Genomic DNA, 13,974 nt, shown 5'->3' on the forward strand with positions numbered 1-13,974 from the left:
ATTTGTCAGTCTCTAAGGTGCCACAAGTCCTCCTTTTCTACTTTGCTTCAGTAACTCTGACAGGGTGCCCTCTAACGTATGCAGAAACACTGGAAATCTATCACTTGATGTAAAAATGTGCACGTTACCCTCAATACTGCTACAGCTACACAGAAAAAAAAGCGATGCTAAGATCTGAGTTTTTAGTCGATCAGTTGACATAAATACAGCCATAGTTCTTCCTGCAAAGCTTTGGTTGACTGTAGATGGAAGATGTTTGCCTTTGATTTTGATGAAGCTAAAGCTTTTCTTAGGTCACATTGTAACAATGTTAATGAAGGTCGAGATGGCTCAGAGGACAATCTTATGGCAGAGTGAAGGATAAGTCCATCAATGACTATTAGCCAAGATATTCAGAGATGCAACCCCATGCGCTGGGTGTCCCTAAACCTCCGACTACTACAAGCTGGGACTGGACAACAGGGTATGAATCTCTCCATAAATTGCCCAGTTTTGTTCATTCCCTCTTAATTATCTGGCACTGGCTGCTGTTGGAAGACAGGATTCTGGGCTAAATGGACCATTGGTCTGACCCAGGGTAGCCATTCTTATGTTGTTAGTGTCCTTCATGATTTTCAGTAAGGCATTTTGCAACGCAGAGTGCATTTTATAACCTCCCTACATGAACATATTCGCTTTTAAGGATGTTCTGCATCCAGCATGTCATTCAGAAGATAAGTTGTTAATAGCGCCGGTCCACGTGTATGGCTATGAGGGCCATCTTTCTGAAGCTGGATGATTTAAATAGATTTTCCATCTCAAGAATCACACTTTTCAATCACATAAGAAGATCATAAACCACTTTATGAAGAACTGGGGGGTGTTATGTCCATTGTACAGATAACAGAAGCACAGGGTGGGTAAGTCACAGAGTCCGTGGCAAAGCCTGGACTAGAACTGCAGTCGCCAGATCCCAAACCTTTGCTCCAGCCAGGAGACATGCTGCTCATCACTGGTCATTTGCAGATAAGGGAAATAATGAATGAAAAGTAGTACAGTGTGTTACTTTATATGACAAGACCAGTCTCTTGAAAACAAAGGCCATCTATAGCAGCTTGCTGCCTTCACCTAGATGAAGAATTAGTCCTAGATTCCTCACCTCAAATCACTAGAGATTCTAGGTAGCACCTGCAGTTTATTCATATGGAAACAAAAATCAAGTGTTGCACCTTTTGCTAAAACAGTCATTTCTCATATTAATCTATTTGTACTTCACTCAAGAAATCAAAATGGCTTTCATAGAGCTTTACCTTCATCTTCATCCCCTGGTTTTCCTGGAAGCTAACATGGATCTTGCTCTGAAAAGCACCGTGTTCCTTTTCTAGCATGTTGATTCGTTCTCTCATCTTTGTTGTAAGCAAGTTGCTTCTCTCCTTCTCTGCAACCAGTTCCTTGGGTAGGAAATCAGAAAAAAAAAAGTTCATTTCCCCTGTCCCCTTAAACTCCTAAAAAATCGTAAGGCGATGCATTACTAATTACACTCAATACTCATCCATTAGAGCCATTATCAATATTCTTTACCCACAGAAGAATTCAAGTGTTTGGTCTGACCAGCAACGTTTCTGATATTTTATATGGATTTAGCATCAACACAAGAGCAGGTTAGACAAACACCTGTCAGAAATGGGCTAGAGAATACTTTGTCCTGCCGTGAGTGCAGAGGACTGGACTAGATGGCCTCTAGAGGTCCCTTCCAGTCCTATGATTCTATAATTTCACAATTAAAGTAAAATTGGGTGTTGCAATGAAAAGAATGATCTCTTGCTGCTTCAGAGAAACTGGAATAGTGTTTCTATCACATTAAGCCAAATTATTTCCTCAATTGCCTCTGTTTGCCCCAGTGAGATCAATATTTCATAGGTATAACGAAGGGCAGAATTTAATTTGTCTAATGAACTAGGAGAACTCAGTTATAGGATTGTGGCAAAAGTATAATGACAGGTTTCAGAGTAGCAGCCGTGTTAGTCTGTATTTGCAAACAGAAAAGGAGGACTTGTGGCACCTTAGAGACTAACAAATTTATTTGAGCATAAGCTTTCTTATGCTCAAATAAATTTGTTAGTCTCTAAGGTGCCACAAGTCCTCCTTTTCTTTTGGCAAAAGCGTTGTACATTACAGATGAACTCTCAGGCTGAAGTGAAAGTGGAGTTCAGTCCCCCTCACTAGCCAGAGTCATTCAGTACATAACTGCTAGCACTAAATCCCACAGTGTAGGTTTAAATCTCAAGTAATTAGTCAAGTGCAATCCAATTCTGCATACTTAGTGCAGGATGATCATTATGTTAAATATAAACTAAAAATATTACTATTAGAACCACATGACTGAGCAAACACTTTACAATGTCATAAAATATATGAGCTATAGCATGTGTCTTGTAGGGTCAGCAACAGTAGCATCTTCAGTATTCTGCAAATTAAACCAACCTGCTTCTAAGGTTTTCAACAGACTAGTAGCAAACACTCAACAACCCAGACTGGCTGAATTCCCTGACCAAGAGAGGATAACCAAGATGATGAATTTATGATTTTCTAATAAAGAGGCAAGTTTTATTCGGTTTAATTGTTTATTAGATAGTGCAGAGATCCAAACATCAGACAAAATTTGCAGGACTGCTTCTTGGAAGCACACATATTTGTGTGCGTGCTGAAGGAAATAATGTTGATTGCAGCATTCCGCCAAGCTTCTGTTAGATTAGTTAGCGAAAACACGCACAATTTACTTTGGACGACTAACTTTTATAACTTAAATAAAAGCAATTTTCTCCTTTGAGATGCAACTTTATTACCCTCATAATGCTGCTTTTCCCAGAGTAAAGTTTTCAGGAGAGTGACTTAGGTCCCACTGAAAGGCCTAAATCACTTTGGAAAAATGGGAATCAGTCAGTCTGATGTAATGAAACACAGCAGGGACTTAATTTTCAAAAGCATCTATGGGGGACATGAATAGGCCATTTCTTTCACCTAACTGCTAAGGAAATCAGAAAAAGGCAATGTATTGAAAACTTTATGCAGTGTTCAATTCTAGAAAAGCTTTTAAAGCTGAAATTTAGACTTAACTCAGAAACAAGTGCACGCTTTCTCACTTAGCTGATTTACTATTTACCGCCCGCTAATGAGGGGACCCTTTATACCCAGTGAGAGAGATTTCTACCTATCTGGAAATAACATACATCTGTTTTCCACACCTTAAGGAACACTTTAAACTTAATATTGTACGTGCATCAGTTGTGAACCAGCAACAGTCTGGATATTTATCCAAACTTCCCTCATCACCTTCCTTCCATCAGTGATTCGAAGTATGTATTCACAACTCCATCCTCTGTCATCTCTCTCTACACCCAATAATTCGCACCTGTGGCACCCCCTTAAAATTAGCTAACTCTGCTCTTGTCCTGCAGCTTTCCCTAGAGAACACAACCACTTCCTGCACTAGTAATTTATTCTCTCAACTCTCTCACAAAACTTCCACCCAGGAGCACTTCTCCACTTCTAAAATTCCCTCATTTCTCCTCCCAGGATCTTGCTAATTTCTTCTGAGATGCACCAGTTATGGGTAAAAAAGTTACCGCCACTGTGACTAAAGGCCCTTTCCTTCTTTATCTCAGTGTCAGACTGAGGTATCTCACATTTAACATGTAGCCAGCAGTGGTCCCCCTAATTTTTCCCAAGCATGTGTGGAATGAATTTTGTTATGTGCACTACTATGGAGGTGGTGTGTGACACATCACCTCCATAGTGGTGCACATAAAATTCATGTGGTGGGGGTGGGGCTGAGGGGTTTGGAGTGTGGGAGGGTGAGGACTCTGGCTGGGGGTGCAGGCTCTGGGGTGGAGCCAGGGATGAGGGGCTCAGGGGAGAGGGGAGCAGGGCTCTGGCTGGGGTGGTGCAGGCTCTGGGCTGGGGATGAGGGGTTCAGAGTGGCGGAGGGGGCTCTGGGGTGCAGGCTGTGGGGGGAAGGGGAGAGCACCTCTGCAGCTCCAAGGTTCGGGCCACAGGTTAGGTGCATCTCCCCTGGCCGTGGCAGATCTGGGCCAGGGTTGGGTTGGGGCTGCAGGAGAAGTGCCTCTCCCCAGGTCATGGCAGGTTTTGGGCCAGGGCTTGGGAGAGGCACCTCTCCCCACCACAGCAGGTCTGGGGCTAGGGGAGAAGCATCTCTTCCCACCACAGCCTTGAGCTGTGTCTATCTGTCCCCTTGGCCACATTTTCCCCCTTTCTTGCCTTTCAGAACTATCCCAGTATTTCTCCCCCCAAAACCTTCAAGGTCACTCCAGCTGCTCCATATCTCCTTCCGCAAGCTTCGGGAGCTTGGAGACAGTCAACTCCTGCTGCATTCACTTCCCATCCCTCTTTTCATTCTCTTTCCATTTCAGCCGAGTGAAGGGGTGGAAATCAATTTTCTTCGCCAAGTTACAGTCCTCAAGTTCAAGGGCTTCCTGCTCTACTCTCATTGTCCACCTACCATTATTGCTCTATGCTGTGGATTTCACAGCCTTCCTTGTGCTTCCAGTACTCTGCTCTTCCGGGTTTTCCTTCAACCATTCCTGCTGCTCTTTCAGTGTCTCCACCAGTAGTTCTTTCCTTGCACTCTGCATGCCCCCTTCCCCAATGTTCTGTCCTCGTTTTCCCCCAATCCCGTTTCACACCTCATTGAGTCTCATAGGTTCAGCCTCCAGCTACACATGAACTACTCCCAAGTCTTACATCTGCCCTTCCAATAACTCATACTGAATGCTCCCCACGGCCAACTTCCTCTTCTTCAAACCGTTTGCTAGCACTATTAATACCACTCCCCACCCGCCCCCACTCATCTGCCCAGGCTCTCAACTTCAATATCTTGTTTGACTTTCCCCTACACATTTCTAAAAATCAATCCTTCCCACTAAAAGCCTTGTCCATGCCCGTCATTTCAAGCCTTCCTGCTTCTACCTCCATTCCCCTTCACTCCACCGCAAGTGCTACTGTGAAAAGAGTCTCTTCTCCGGCCTACTATAAACATCCACCAATTTTTGTACAGGATTCTCTTCACTTTTGTTATGTTTTGCCTTCTTCTGAAATCTTCAAATTAAGAAGGTCTGAAGACTTTCATATTTAGCTATATTTAACGAGTGTCCCATGCAATTAAACTGTTAGCAATTGGATACAGTGAACATAAGCCTGGCAGGCTAAAACAATAAAATAAATAAATAAATAAAAAAGACTTAGCCTTGATAAACTCCTAAGAGAAAATCTCTCCTTTTGTTTCACACTGATCTCATTAAACTAGCAACTGTACTGAAATTCCATGAGGTTCCTTGTTGGTTTCCTTTCAATTCCATACCTGTTCCCTTCAATATATTCACCTGAGTTAGCTGCTTGCACTGATCCTTTGCAACCGCAGCTTCTTCCTTCAAAGCAGCAAGTATTTTGTCTTTTTCTTGTAGCTGGTGTATAGTTGCAGCCGAGTCTCCCTTACTAGCCTACAGCAAAAGGATATTAAAAGTGATCAAACGTGCGGAAAGTATTACAACTGAATTATCTATTATGGCATATATTGAAAGTTGCAGTAAACATGACTGGGGTTTCCTCCCCCCCTCCTTCAGCTACCGCCCACTGCTGCACAATCCAGCATGCAATCATTTGTCAGCCTACTACTAGCAATGTAATGCATGAGAAGGCGTTTTGGGTCTGCTACAAAAGGCCGCTAACAAATGTCATTAGACCAGGATATGCCTTTAGAACACACAGCACAGCAGGTATAGCTGCATTTCAGCAGATTATTCTCCATATTTGAGGTCAGATAGGAAGGTGGTGGTTTGGGGAGACGCTATCTACAGACGTAGTAAAAAAGTTACATGCTGCTACAACGCAACAAGCCTGGTCTCCTAAAGCATATTACTACCCAATAGAGGAAATGTTGTCCTGGGATTCCCCTCCACATATAGCAACGACAGCAAAAACATTGTACTTGCCAGAAGATTACTTTGTGGCAAAGTCTATCAACATGATTGAATCACGTTGATTCTAGGAGAGGGTTAATATATAACTCACACTTGCCCTAGATGTTATTGTAAAGCTATATGCAAACAGAATGGAAGAAAAGGGAACTGGGCAAATTCTAGATCCGACATAAATGCCTGTGACCTCTACCACACGTAGACGTTTTAGAACTCAGTTTATGTGACTGATGGCAGACCTACTAAATGTTTTTGTGACTATGTGGCAATTTCTAGATTAAGTCTGATAACTGGTGAAATATATTGGCGATCCGTATTCAGTTTTCTTTTAAATTTTGTCCATGAATGGTTCCATCTTCGTTTTGTGTTTGTGGCAGAGAGAAAGCCAGAAGGTAAGTGAATACTTAGAGGTAAAGTAAGCCAATTGTTTGGTACCAGCTCAATAAAACAAAGCAAATACCTTCTTCACTTGATAAAGTGACTGACAACAATATTTCCTGCTTTCCTCTGTGGAGTGCAAGGGCCACAACTACTAACCTTTGTAGTGAAAATGGAACTTTTCTACAAAAGCATATTGTACATATACACGTGCACACACACATCCAGCCTGTGCTATTGACTGGGTAATATCCACATTTTCACCTGCAAAAGTTAACACTTATTGGGTTTTATTGGGTTATAGAAGCCAAGATTTCTACTATGTTTTGAACAGCTCCCTTCAAATCAGTAGCAACAAACAGACATACATCATGCAAACCAGGGGCTAGGCTGCATTAACAAGACAGAATACTACTGAAAAGAGTCACCACCATACACATTGATTTTACACTGACACCATCCACACAGTGTTCTGTTCTGGTCTCCCCATCCCAAGAAGAATATAGTAGGAATGTAAAGGCTCAGGTTAGGTGACAAAGTGATTTTAGACATAGAAAAACATCCATAAGAGATTAAAAGTATCAGGACCACTTTGGGGATTCATAGGACATTACATAACAGTGGCTGAAATAACTAATGCCAAAATATAAAATAAGGAGCCTTCTAATTTCTTTGGATGTCAACCAATTTAAAGGGATATAAAAAGGAAAGTTTTCGCACAATGCATAATTAGCCTGTGGAACCCAATGCCACAAGCTATGAAAGCAAAAAGCCTAGCAGGATTCGAGAAGTTTAGATGTTTATATGAATAAGCATCAGACAGCTGACTAGCTAAGATAAAAATGTGTAAGGGATATCACTCCTTCAAGACACACTATGCAATGACTGTTGGATTTAATGAGAAAGCTTCCCAAAATAATGGAGAGTTAAGCAATAGCATGCTTATTGGGGTTTTGCACCTTCCTTTGAAGCATCAAGCACTGACAAAGGATATTACACCAGATGAACCATTGGTCTGACTTAACATGACAACTCTAGTGTTTCTAGAACGTATCAAAGATGGAAAAGTGCATTATCTGTTTTCAAGACCACAATTAGCTGCATTAGATTTTTCACATAGAACAAGTTATCAAATGATCTTCAAGACTTACTGTAAAATTGCTGTGGGGCCCAGGGAATGGAGTCAGACTTTACTTAAGGCAGACAGTCTGGCCCCCACTTCAAGCAAACATCTGTACAGAGTAGATGCAGTGACCTTTTCTCAGGTGTGACAAAGCATTCATTTCCTTCTCCCTTTTGACCCAATCCCTCCTCCTGCCACCAGTCCAGATTCACCCACTGTGTTTAAGCTCCTGCGATAACACAAGGAGCTATAATATATCATCTCCACAAGAAAGGACAGGGCCAGAAAACAGGCCTGCTTTAGCAGTGCCGCCATCTTGTAGGTTTTGCCTTCTGAAATGTATGGCTCTATTTTTTTCCCCAACCAATCAACATTCATTTGACATGTGCACAAAGCCAACTCTCAGCCTACCAGGCCAGGACCTAGTAGGATAACCAGTATACGTATACTGATAGCTGACCATTAACTTGTGTACAGAAACAAAGCTTAGTGAGTAGAAAAAGAGGCGTTCTGGAAATGAATGCAAGATCTTCATGACAGAACCATTATTTGGGCAGGTCACATTTTTGGTCTAGGTAACTTGACAGCGTCCCTTCCAAATACTTGTGTATTAAAAATAAATAGTACTATCTAGCTCTTACAGCGCTCACCTTCTGCAAGGCATCCTGAATCCCACTGGATTTCTCCTTTAGCAGCTCAACCACACAGAGGGCCTCACCTTCAGTGAAGATCATGCTCTTCATAGCCAAGAGAAAGTCCTTAAACTTTACTTCAGCATTTTCTGTAATTAAAGGATAGTGACTTTTACACTGTTGTGAATATCTTATTCATTTACTTTGCTCCAAAATAATAAATGTATTATGATGTTTCAAACTGAAATTAGACAGCAAAGAGTCACATATTCAGTGAAGACAATATGCCTTATATTTAGGACAGAATCTGACTGTGAAGCCTGCCAGTTGACTCCTTGGAATATAGTTCTACTAGATCACTATTTGCACACTCAGTAGAATGATATAAAGTCACCAGCCACAAATCAAACAAACAGGTTGAAGAAAATGAAAACCAGCACATGAATTTAGAAGTGCACTAGGTAGGAGAGTCTTTAGGTTAAGAGACAGTAACTTGCACTTAGTTCCCAAGTTAAAGGGCAATTAGTATTATTTCGTGGGTAAGAGAGAGGTGCAAATAGCAAGGATATTGAATTCATCAAGCAGCATGATTCTGAACGGGAGAAAATGGAGTTTTCAAGAACACAACAGCCTCAGTGTAAGATAACTTTGATTCATTCCTATATTAAAATTACGAAGGCATCTAGCAGCAGGAAAACAGTCTGATTTAATGTGGATAGAAGAGACCAGTCAAACCCAGTTTACTTATCTTTGGCATATGAATGATAGCAACAGTTCAGAAAAATAAACTGCACCCATAGTAATTTTAGTAAAATTTAGCATAAAGTTCTGGTATATTCAATATACCTACCAAACATCAATTAGCACTAGAATGAATGTCAGTGGAGAAACTTGTGAGAACTAATTAATTGGGAAAGAACAAACGAAAAGAAAAAGCAGATACAAAGAAGAACAGTAAGGGATCCAAATCCACACCCTAAATGTTCTTTTTAAGATTTGACGTGGGTCCAATCAAAACCGACTCCCATTGACTAACACAGAAGTGGTAGAAGTGCAGGTGGCAAAATGAATCAGTTTTACCAGCACTCAAGAGATTACCTAGAAAGAGAACAAGCCAATGAATGACAAAACCCTGAAACCCACAGACTAGGGAAAGATGTTGAGCCATTGTAGTTAATTATCTGCTCTATTCAGCAGATAAATCCATATTAGCCTTGACCACAGGCCTTCGCATCAAGCAGTAACTAGATTTGAGGCCGTCACTAATGCAGTTATCATGGAGCGAAACTCCAAAATCCCTGACTGGCAGGAGTCAAGTAGGTTAAGACGCCGCAGGAAGAGAAGAACTTGGCTCAAAGCAACATGTGCTTGGTGCTCTGCAAATAGAGGAAAACCTTGCCCCTGTGCCCAAGAAGCTTACAACTGAAATAAGGGAATGTTTCTCAATTAGGTGGACAAATCCCAGGTGACAGAAGAATTAGCTACATTTGAATTACATTCAAGGGAGTAAACAAGAAGGGATGGGTGCAACTGAGAAGCTTTTAGCCTCACTGTAGTATTGAACAGCCATCTGGACTACAAGCACAGGGGAAAAGGAAAAACAGAGGAACAGTACAATGCTGGGGTTCCATTTTAATCCCCGGAAAGTCGCCAAGATCCCTTCAATTCTATATTTAAGTTACCATATATAGAAATCAAAGTGCCATAAAGCAGGCTGCCAAGTCATTAATTAGATAATGTTTATAAGGACATCAAGAGACTGATCCTTTTTACAGGCTTGACTAATGGGTCACCCCCTCACTCATTCCCAACATCCCCCTCTTCCACCATTCAAACATGTGAAGATCACATTTCAGGGCCCTGCAGTGTCAGGCAGCCTCTTTCAGTCCCTATTGTTTTATGCCTCTCAGAGCACTGGCTTGCTCAGAGTACACGGTACTTAAATTCAGGGGTGTTGAGTATGTAAACAGACAACTTTCCAGGACCCCCTCAAGCCCTACGACTGGACTTTCAAAAAGCTTGGTGGTAGGTTCCAGGAAAGGACTGACAGTCAGCCAGCCAGCGTTTAATGGATTTAAGCGGAGCGAGACTTGCAGTTCTCCTCTGAACCTTCTTTTGGGGGCAGAGGGCTCCCAGTGCTCAGCAAGAAGTCAATAAGGGAACTGGGCCCCTTACCCAGAACTGTAAAAAGGATCGAAAGGATGGGTAAATGTAAAAGCAATTCCCTGTAGTCAGAAATAAACCCCCAAAGACGAGGGATTCCTAGGGAATAAGACGGTTTTTTTCAGGATTAAGAAAATCAACGTCTGCTTTCCTATTGGAATAATTTTAACAATGTATAGACACATTCTGAAGATGGAGTTGAACATTCATCTCTTCAGCTCAACAGATTCATGCAACTTCCACACACAACAGAGGCTGTAAATTGATTACATTGTCTCTTTTTGTTACATTACCTTTATCAGTTTCATTCTTCAGTTTCTTAGCACCGCTTTTCTGGATCGCCTCGGTTATGTCTTGTTTGGCCATATCAGCCACTTCTTTCTTTTCCACCGAAGGGTTCAGATCAGAGTTATCCATCAAAGGAATGTATGTAGTCGCATGAATAGGAGGCTCATCAACCAAAGCTGTAACTACAGTTCCATGGAACATGTTAATGTCATATAATAGTTATCCTTCACTTCAAAACTTAAGCACATCGTGGTACAAAGAGGTGGGTGAAATGTACCTGGTCCTCTTTTAAAAACTTCATCAGCTAGAGTTTCATAAATCCTCATTTCTGTTTTTCACCACAGATTAATAACCTGAGTACAGTTGTTCAATTAACTAATCAAATGAGTATCTCTAAAACAAGGATTTAATAACTCAATTTACATTTGTCAATACCGCCTTTTAGTACTTGGCCAGCAGATAAAATGACAGATTCGTATTCCAACTTTCATTTCGCTTTAATGAAATAGCCACATGTAACTTATGAGGCTTGACTGCCTATGGCTTTAACACCATGGAGAGTTCAGCGTTAATAAAGTTTAAGATGGGGGGAAAATGACTATTATATTTGTGAAGTATTGATCTACTTTATATGTAATACACCCAGCGAGTTATTCCCACAAGCAAACGAAACTGCTCAGGCAGAATACACTAGGGACAGCAGTCAGGCCTAGCACACTTGCAGACTGAAGTCGATTTCACTAAGAAATCTAGTATTTTGCAACGGCAAGCTCACAGGTTATTTGTACTACAGTAGTGCTTAGACATGCCGAGTGATACTGGGAGCCCCAGTGCTAGGCAATGCATAAACCCACAGCAGGAGACAGTCCCTGCCCAAAGAGGTGGAGTGATTTGCCCAAGATCACCTGGCAGGTCAGCGCTGGCAAGAAAAACCAGCTCTGACACCTAGCCGAGCAACCTATACTTCCTCTGAATCATAAGTCACTAGCCTGTACATAGTCATGTCTACTTCAGGGAAGTTTACCATTACATCCAACCTAAATCTAGGAGCAGTTTAGCTGAACCAGCTAGAAACCATACTACAGGCAAGCTCATTACAGCCATTTCCCCCTCACCATTTTACTGAAACTGGCTGAAAAATGAGTCTAAACCCAACAGGGGTTAAAACTGCTTGGCTGTTGGACCCTCGACTACTTTACTGGTTTTCATGCCAGTTCAGCTGACCTGGTGCTGGAAATTGAGTTTTTGGTACATTTCCCTATACATGGGCAAGGTCTATGGTCCAAGAAATGTTAGCACTCTGGCTGAAACAGACTGAAGAAAGAAAATGCCATACAGGATCACTACCTGTCTGATAGCGACTAGCCCCATATTCAGAGGAACATGCAAGAAATTCCCTTATGGACAACTATGCAGTAAGATACCTCTGAGGAAGTTCTCTCATGACGCAGCTATTTTTATTATTAAATTATTTGTTTTACCACAGCAACTAGAAGCCCCAGTCAAGAACCACTGTGCTAGGCACCGTGCAAACAGAACAAGAGGCAGATGGATAAAGAGAGAAAGGGAAGTCCGAGGAAACAACAAGAAAATATTGGTCAGCATGATTGGCAGTGGTCTCTCTCAGCGCACCAACAGTCTAAGGATTGTCACGCTTTCTGAAGGCATCATGGAATTTTTGGAGGAGGAGAATGGTTTTGCAGATGTTTGCAGGGAACTTCTCCCAAGTGTGAGGGGGAAGCAGGAAACTGCTTGTTCTAAAATTTAACAAGTGGGTGATGGAGGCTGGCATAATGGGCTGATTGGAGGCAGGAACAGACATCTCAATAGCAAATGAGAAATGATAGGGCGAGGATACGCCATGAAGGGCCTTGAAAATGAAGACAAGCAGCTTAGGTTTGATGTGATAGTAAAAGCGAAGGGAGAGCCAAAGAGATGGGTGACACAGTCAAAGCGTGGGCTAGGAATATGATCTTGCAGCAGCCTTTGGAATGGATATGAGCAGGGCAACAAAGTACTTGTCAAGGCCAGAGAAAAGATGTTACAGGAATTCAAATGCAGAGTGATGACAGTCTGGACCAGTTCATGATCAGCTTATTCTCCGAAACATGAGGGTTTATTATCCGTAACATAACTGTGGATGTTCCCAACCCTACAAAGTTCTTTACTGAATCCTAACCAACCACCTCAGTCTCAGTGTCATTGGGCGGTAATGAGTACCATTGGCTTGTGTGTTGTGTAAAAGAAAAATTAATCACTTTTATTAGTTTTAAATATGTCTCTTTTCAATTTCACTCCATGTTCCCTTGAGACATCGTATTATCAGAAAGGATGAATAGAAGGCTTGGGGTAATTGAAATTTGATGACTTTCTAATGACTTTTGCCTAAAGCAAGGTAGCTTTTAAGCCTAAAACAATACCCCATTTCGAATAATTCTCTCTTTTCTTTTAAGGAAACTAAAAGGTCTCTCCCCTCTAAAATTCCTACTTTTTGATTAGAAAAGCTACTCCTTTACCAATCTTAGGGGATGTAAATTGGTTGTGCTACTCAAGTGTACGCCTATTTACATAATACCCAGTTAATGATATTTGAACTAAGAAATATTCTGTAGTATTATCTCACCAGTGTCAATTTTTTGTTTCTTTGTAGAAACTTTCTTCTTTCCTGATCCACTTTCTTGTTTTATCTCATGCTGGAACAGCAGTGGGTCTTGTTTTTTGGTAGGAGACATAAATGACTCACTCTTTGAATCCTGGTCATCTACAAAAGGGATATGAGAGACACATTCACTTCTCTTTACAAAGAACTACATTTAAATAGCGAAACTGCAATAAGCACCGAAGTCATTCCAGACTGAAGATGCTCTCGCCTACACTTTAATCAGAATTTAAAGTTCTGCGTGCATATGTAATAAAGCCAAGTTAAACCCAAAGACAATACAGGGTTGTAGCAAATTTAGCAGCAGCAACAATGCTGGGAATTATACATGCAAGCAGAACACAGAGCAGTGAAACCAAAGTCTGAAACAAATGGCAATTGGCATTCTCTAATTTTAACAATTCCAATCAAGATGCGTTGCGGCACAAAAGCAAAATTGGTGGTCTTTTTGTTACAAAAATTAACTTCTCATTTTCAGCAACATATTCCTGCCACCCCCTTAAACAATTCACCTCTCCCCACTCAACAAATACTGGAACTGTGAGAAGCAGAAAATAATGTCCCATGTTATGGAACTATTCCCTTTAAAGTTGCTTATAATAGACATTCAGCTCTCTTTTTGGAGAGAATATTCTACATGATCTTCCCATCAGAGCTGGAACACACAATAGGGTTATGGCAGTTTCTGTAATCCAAGGATAAAAGTTAGTTGTGGTTGCCCTCAAAACAGTCTTTTCAAACCACATTTCATAGCCAGGC

The 13,974-nt window shown here is 41.3% G+C and overlaps 1 protein-coding gene across 22 annotated transcripts in view; it reads right to left on the minus strand.

Moving 5' to 3' along the window:
- Window positions 1–13,974, minus strand: part of KTN1 (kinectin 1) — a 113,599-nt gene that overhangs the window by 54,637 nt on the left and 44,988 nt on the right. For all 22 annotated transcript variants that reach the window (XM_043548463.1, XM_043548464.1, XM_043548465.1 and 19 more), the window contains exons 3-7: window positions 13,180–13,317; window positions 10,562–10,738; window positions 8,124–8,254; window positions 5,379–5,495; window positions 1,290–1,430 (exon numbers count right to left, since the gene is read on the minus strand). In XM_043548463.1, coding sequence (XP_043404398.1) covers window positions 1,290–1,430; window positions 5,379–5,495; window positions 8,124–8,254; window positions 10,562–10,738; window positions 13,180–13,317 — 704 coding nt within the window. The remainder of the gene's footprint in view (window positions 1–1,289; window positions 1,431–5,378; window positions 5,496–8,123; window positions 8,255–10,561; window positions 10,739–13,179; window positions 13,318–13,974) is intronic.

This window comes from Chelonia mydas, chromosome 6 (assembly GCF_015237465.2).
Source record: "Chelonia mydas isolate rCheMyd1 chromosome 6, rCheMyd1.pri.v2, whole genome shotgun sequence".
In the NCBI taxonomy this organism is placed as follows: domain Eukaryota; kingdom Metazoa; phylum Chordata; order Testudines; family Cheloniidae; genus Chelonia; species Chelonia mydas.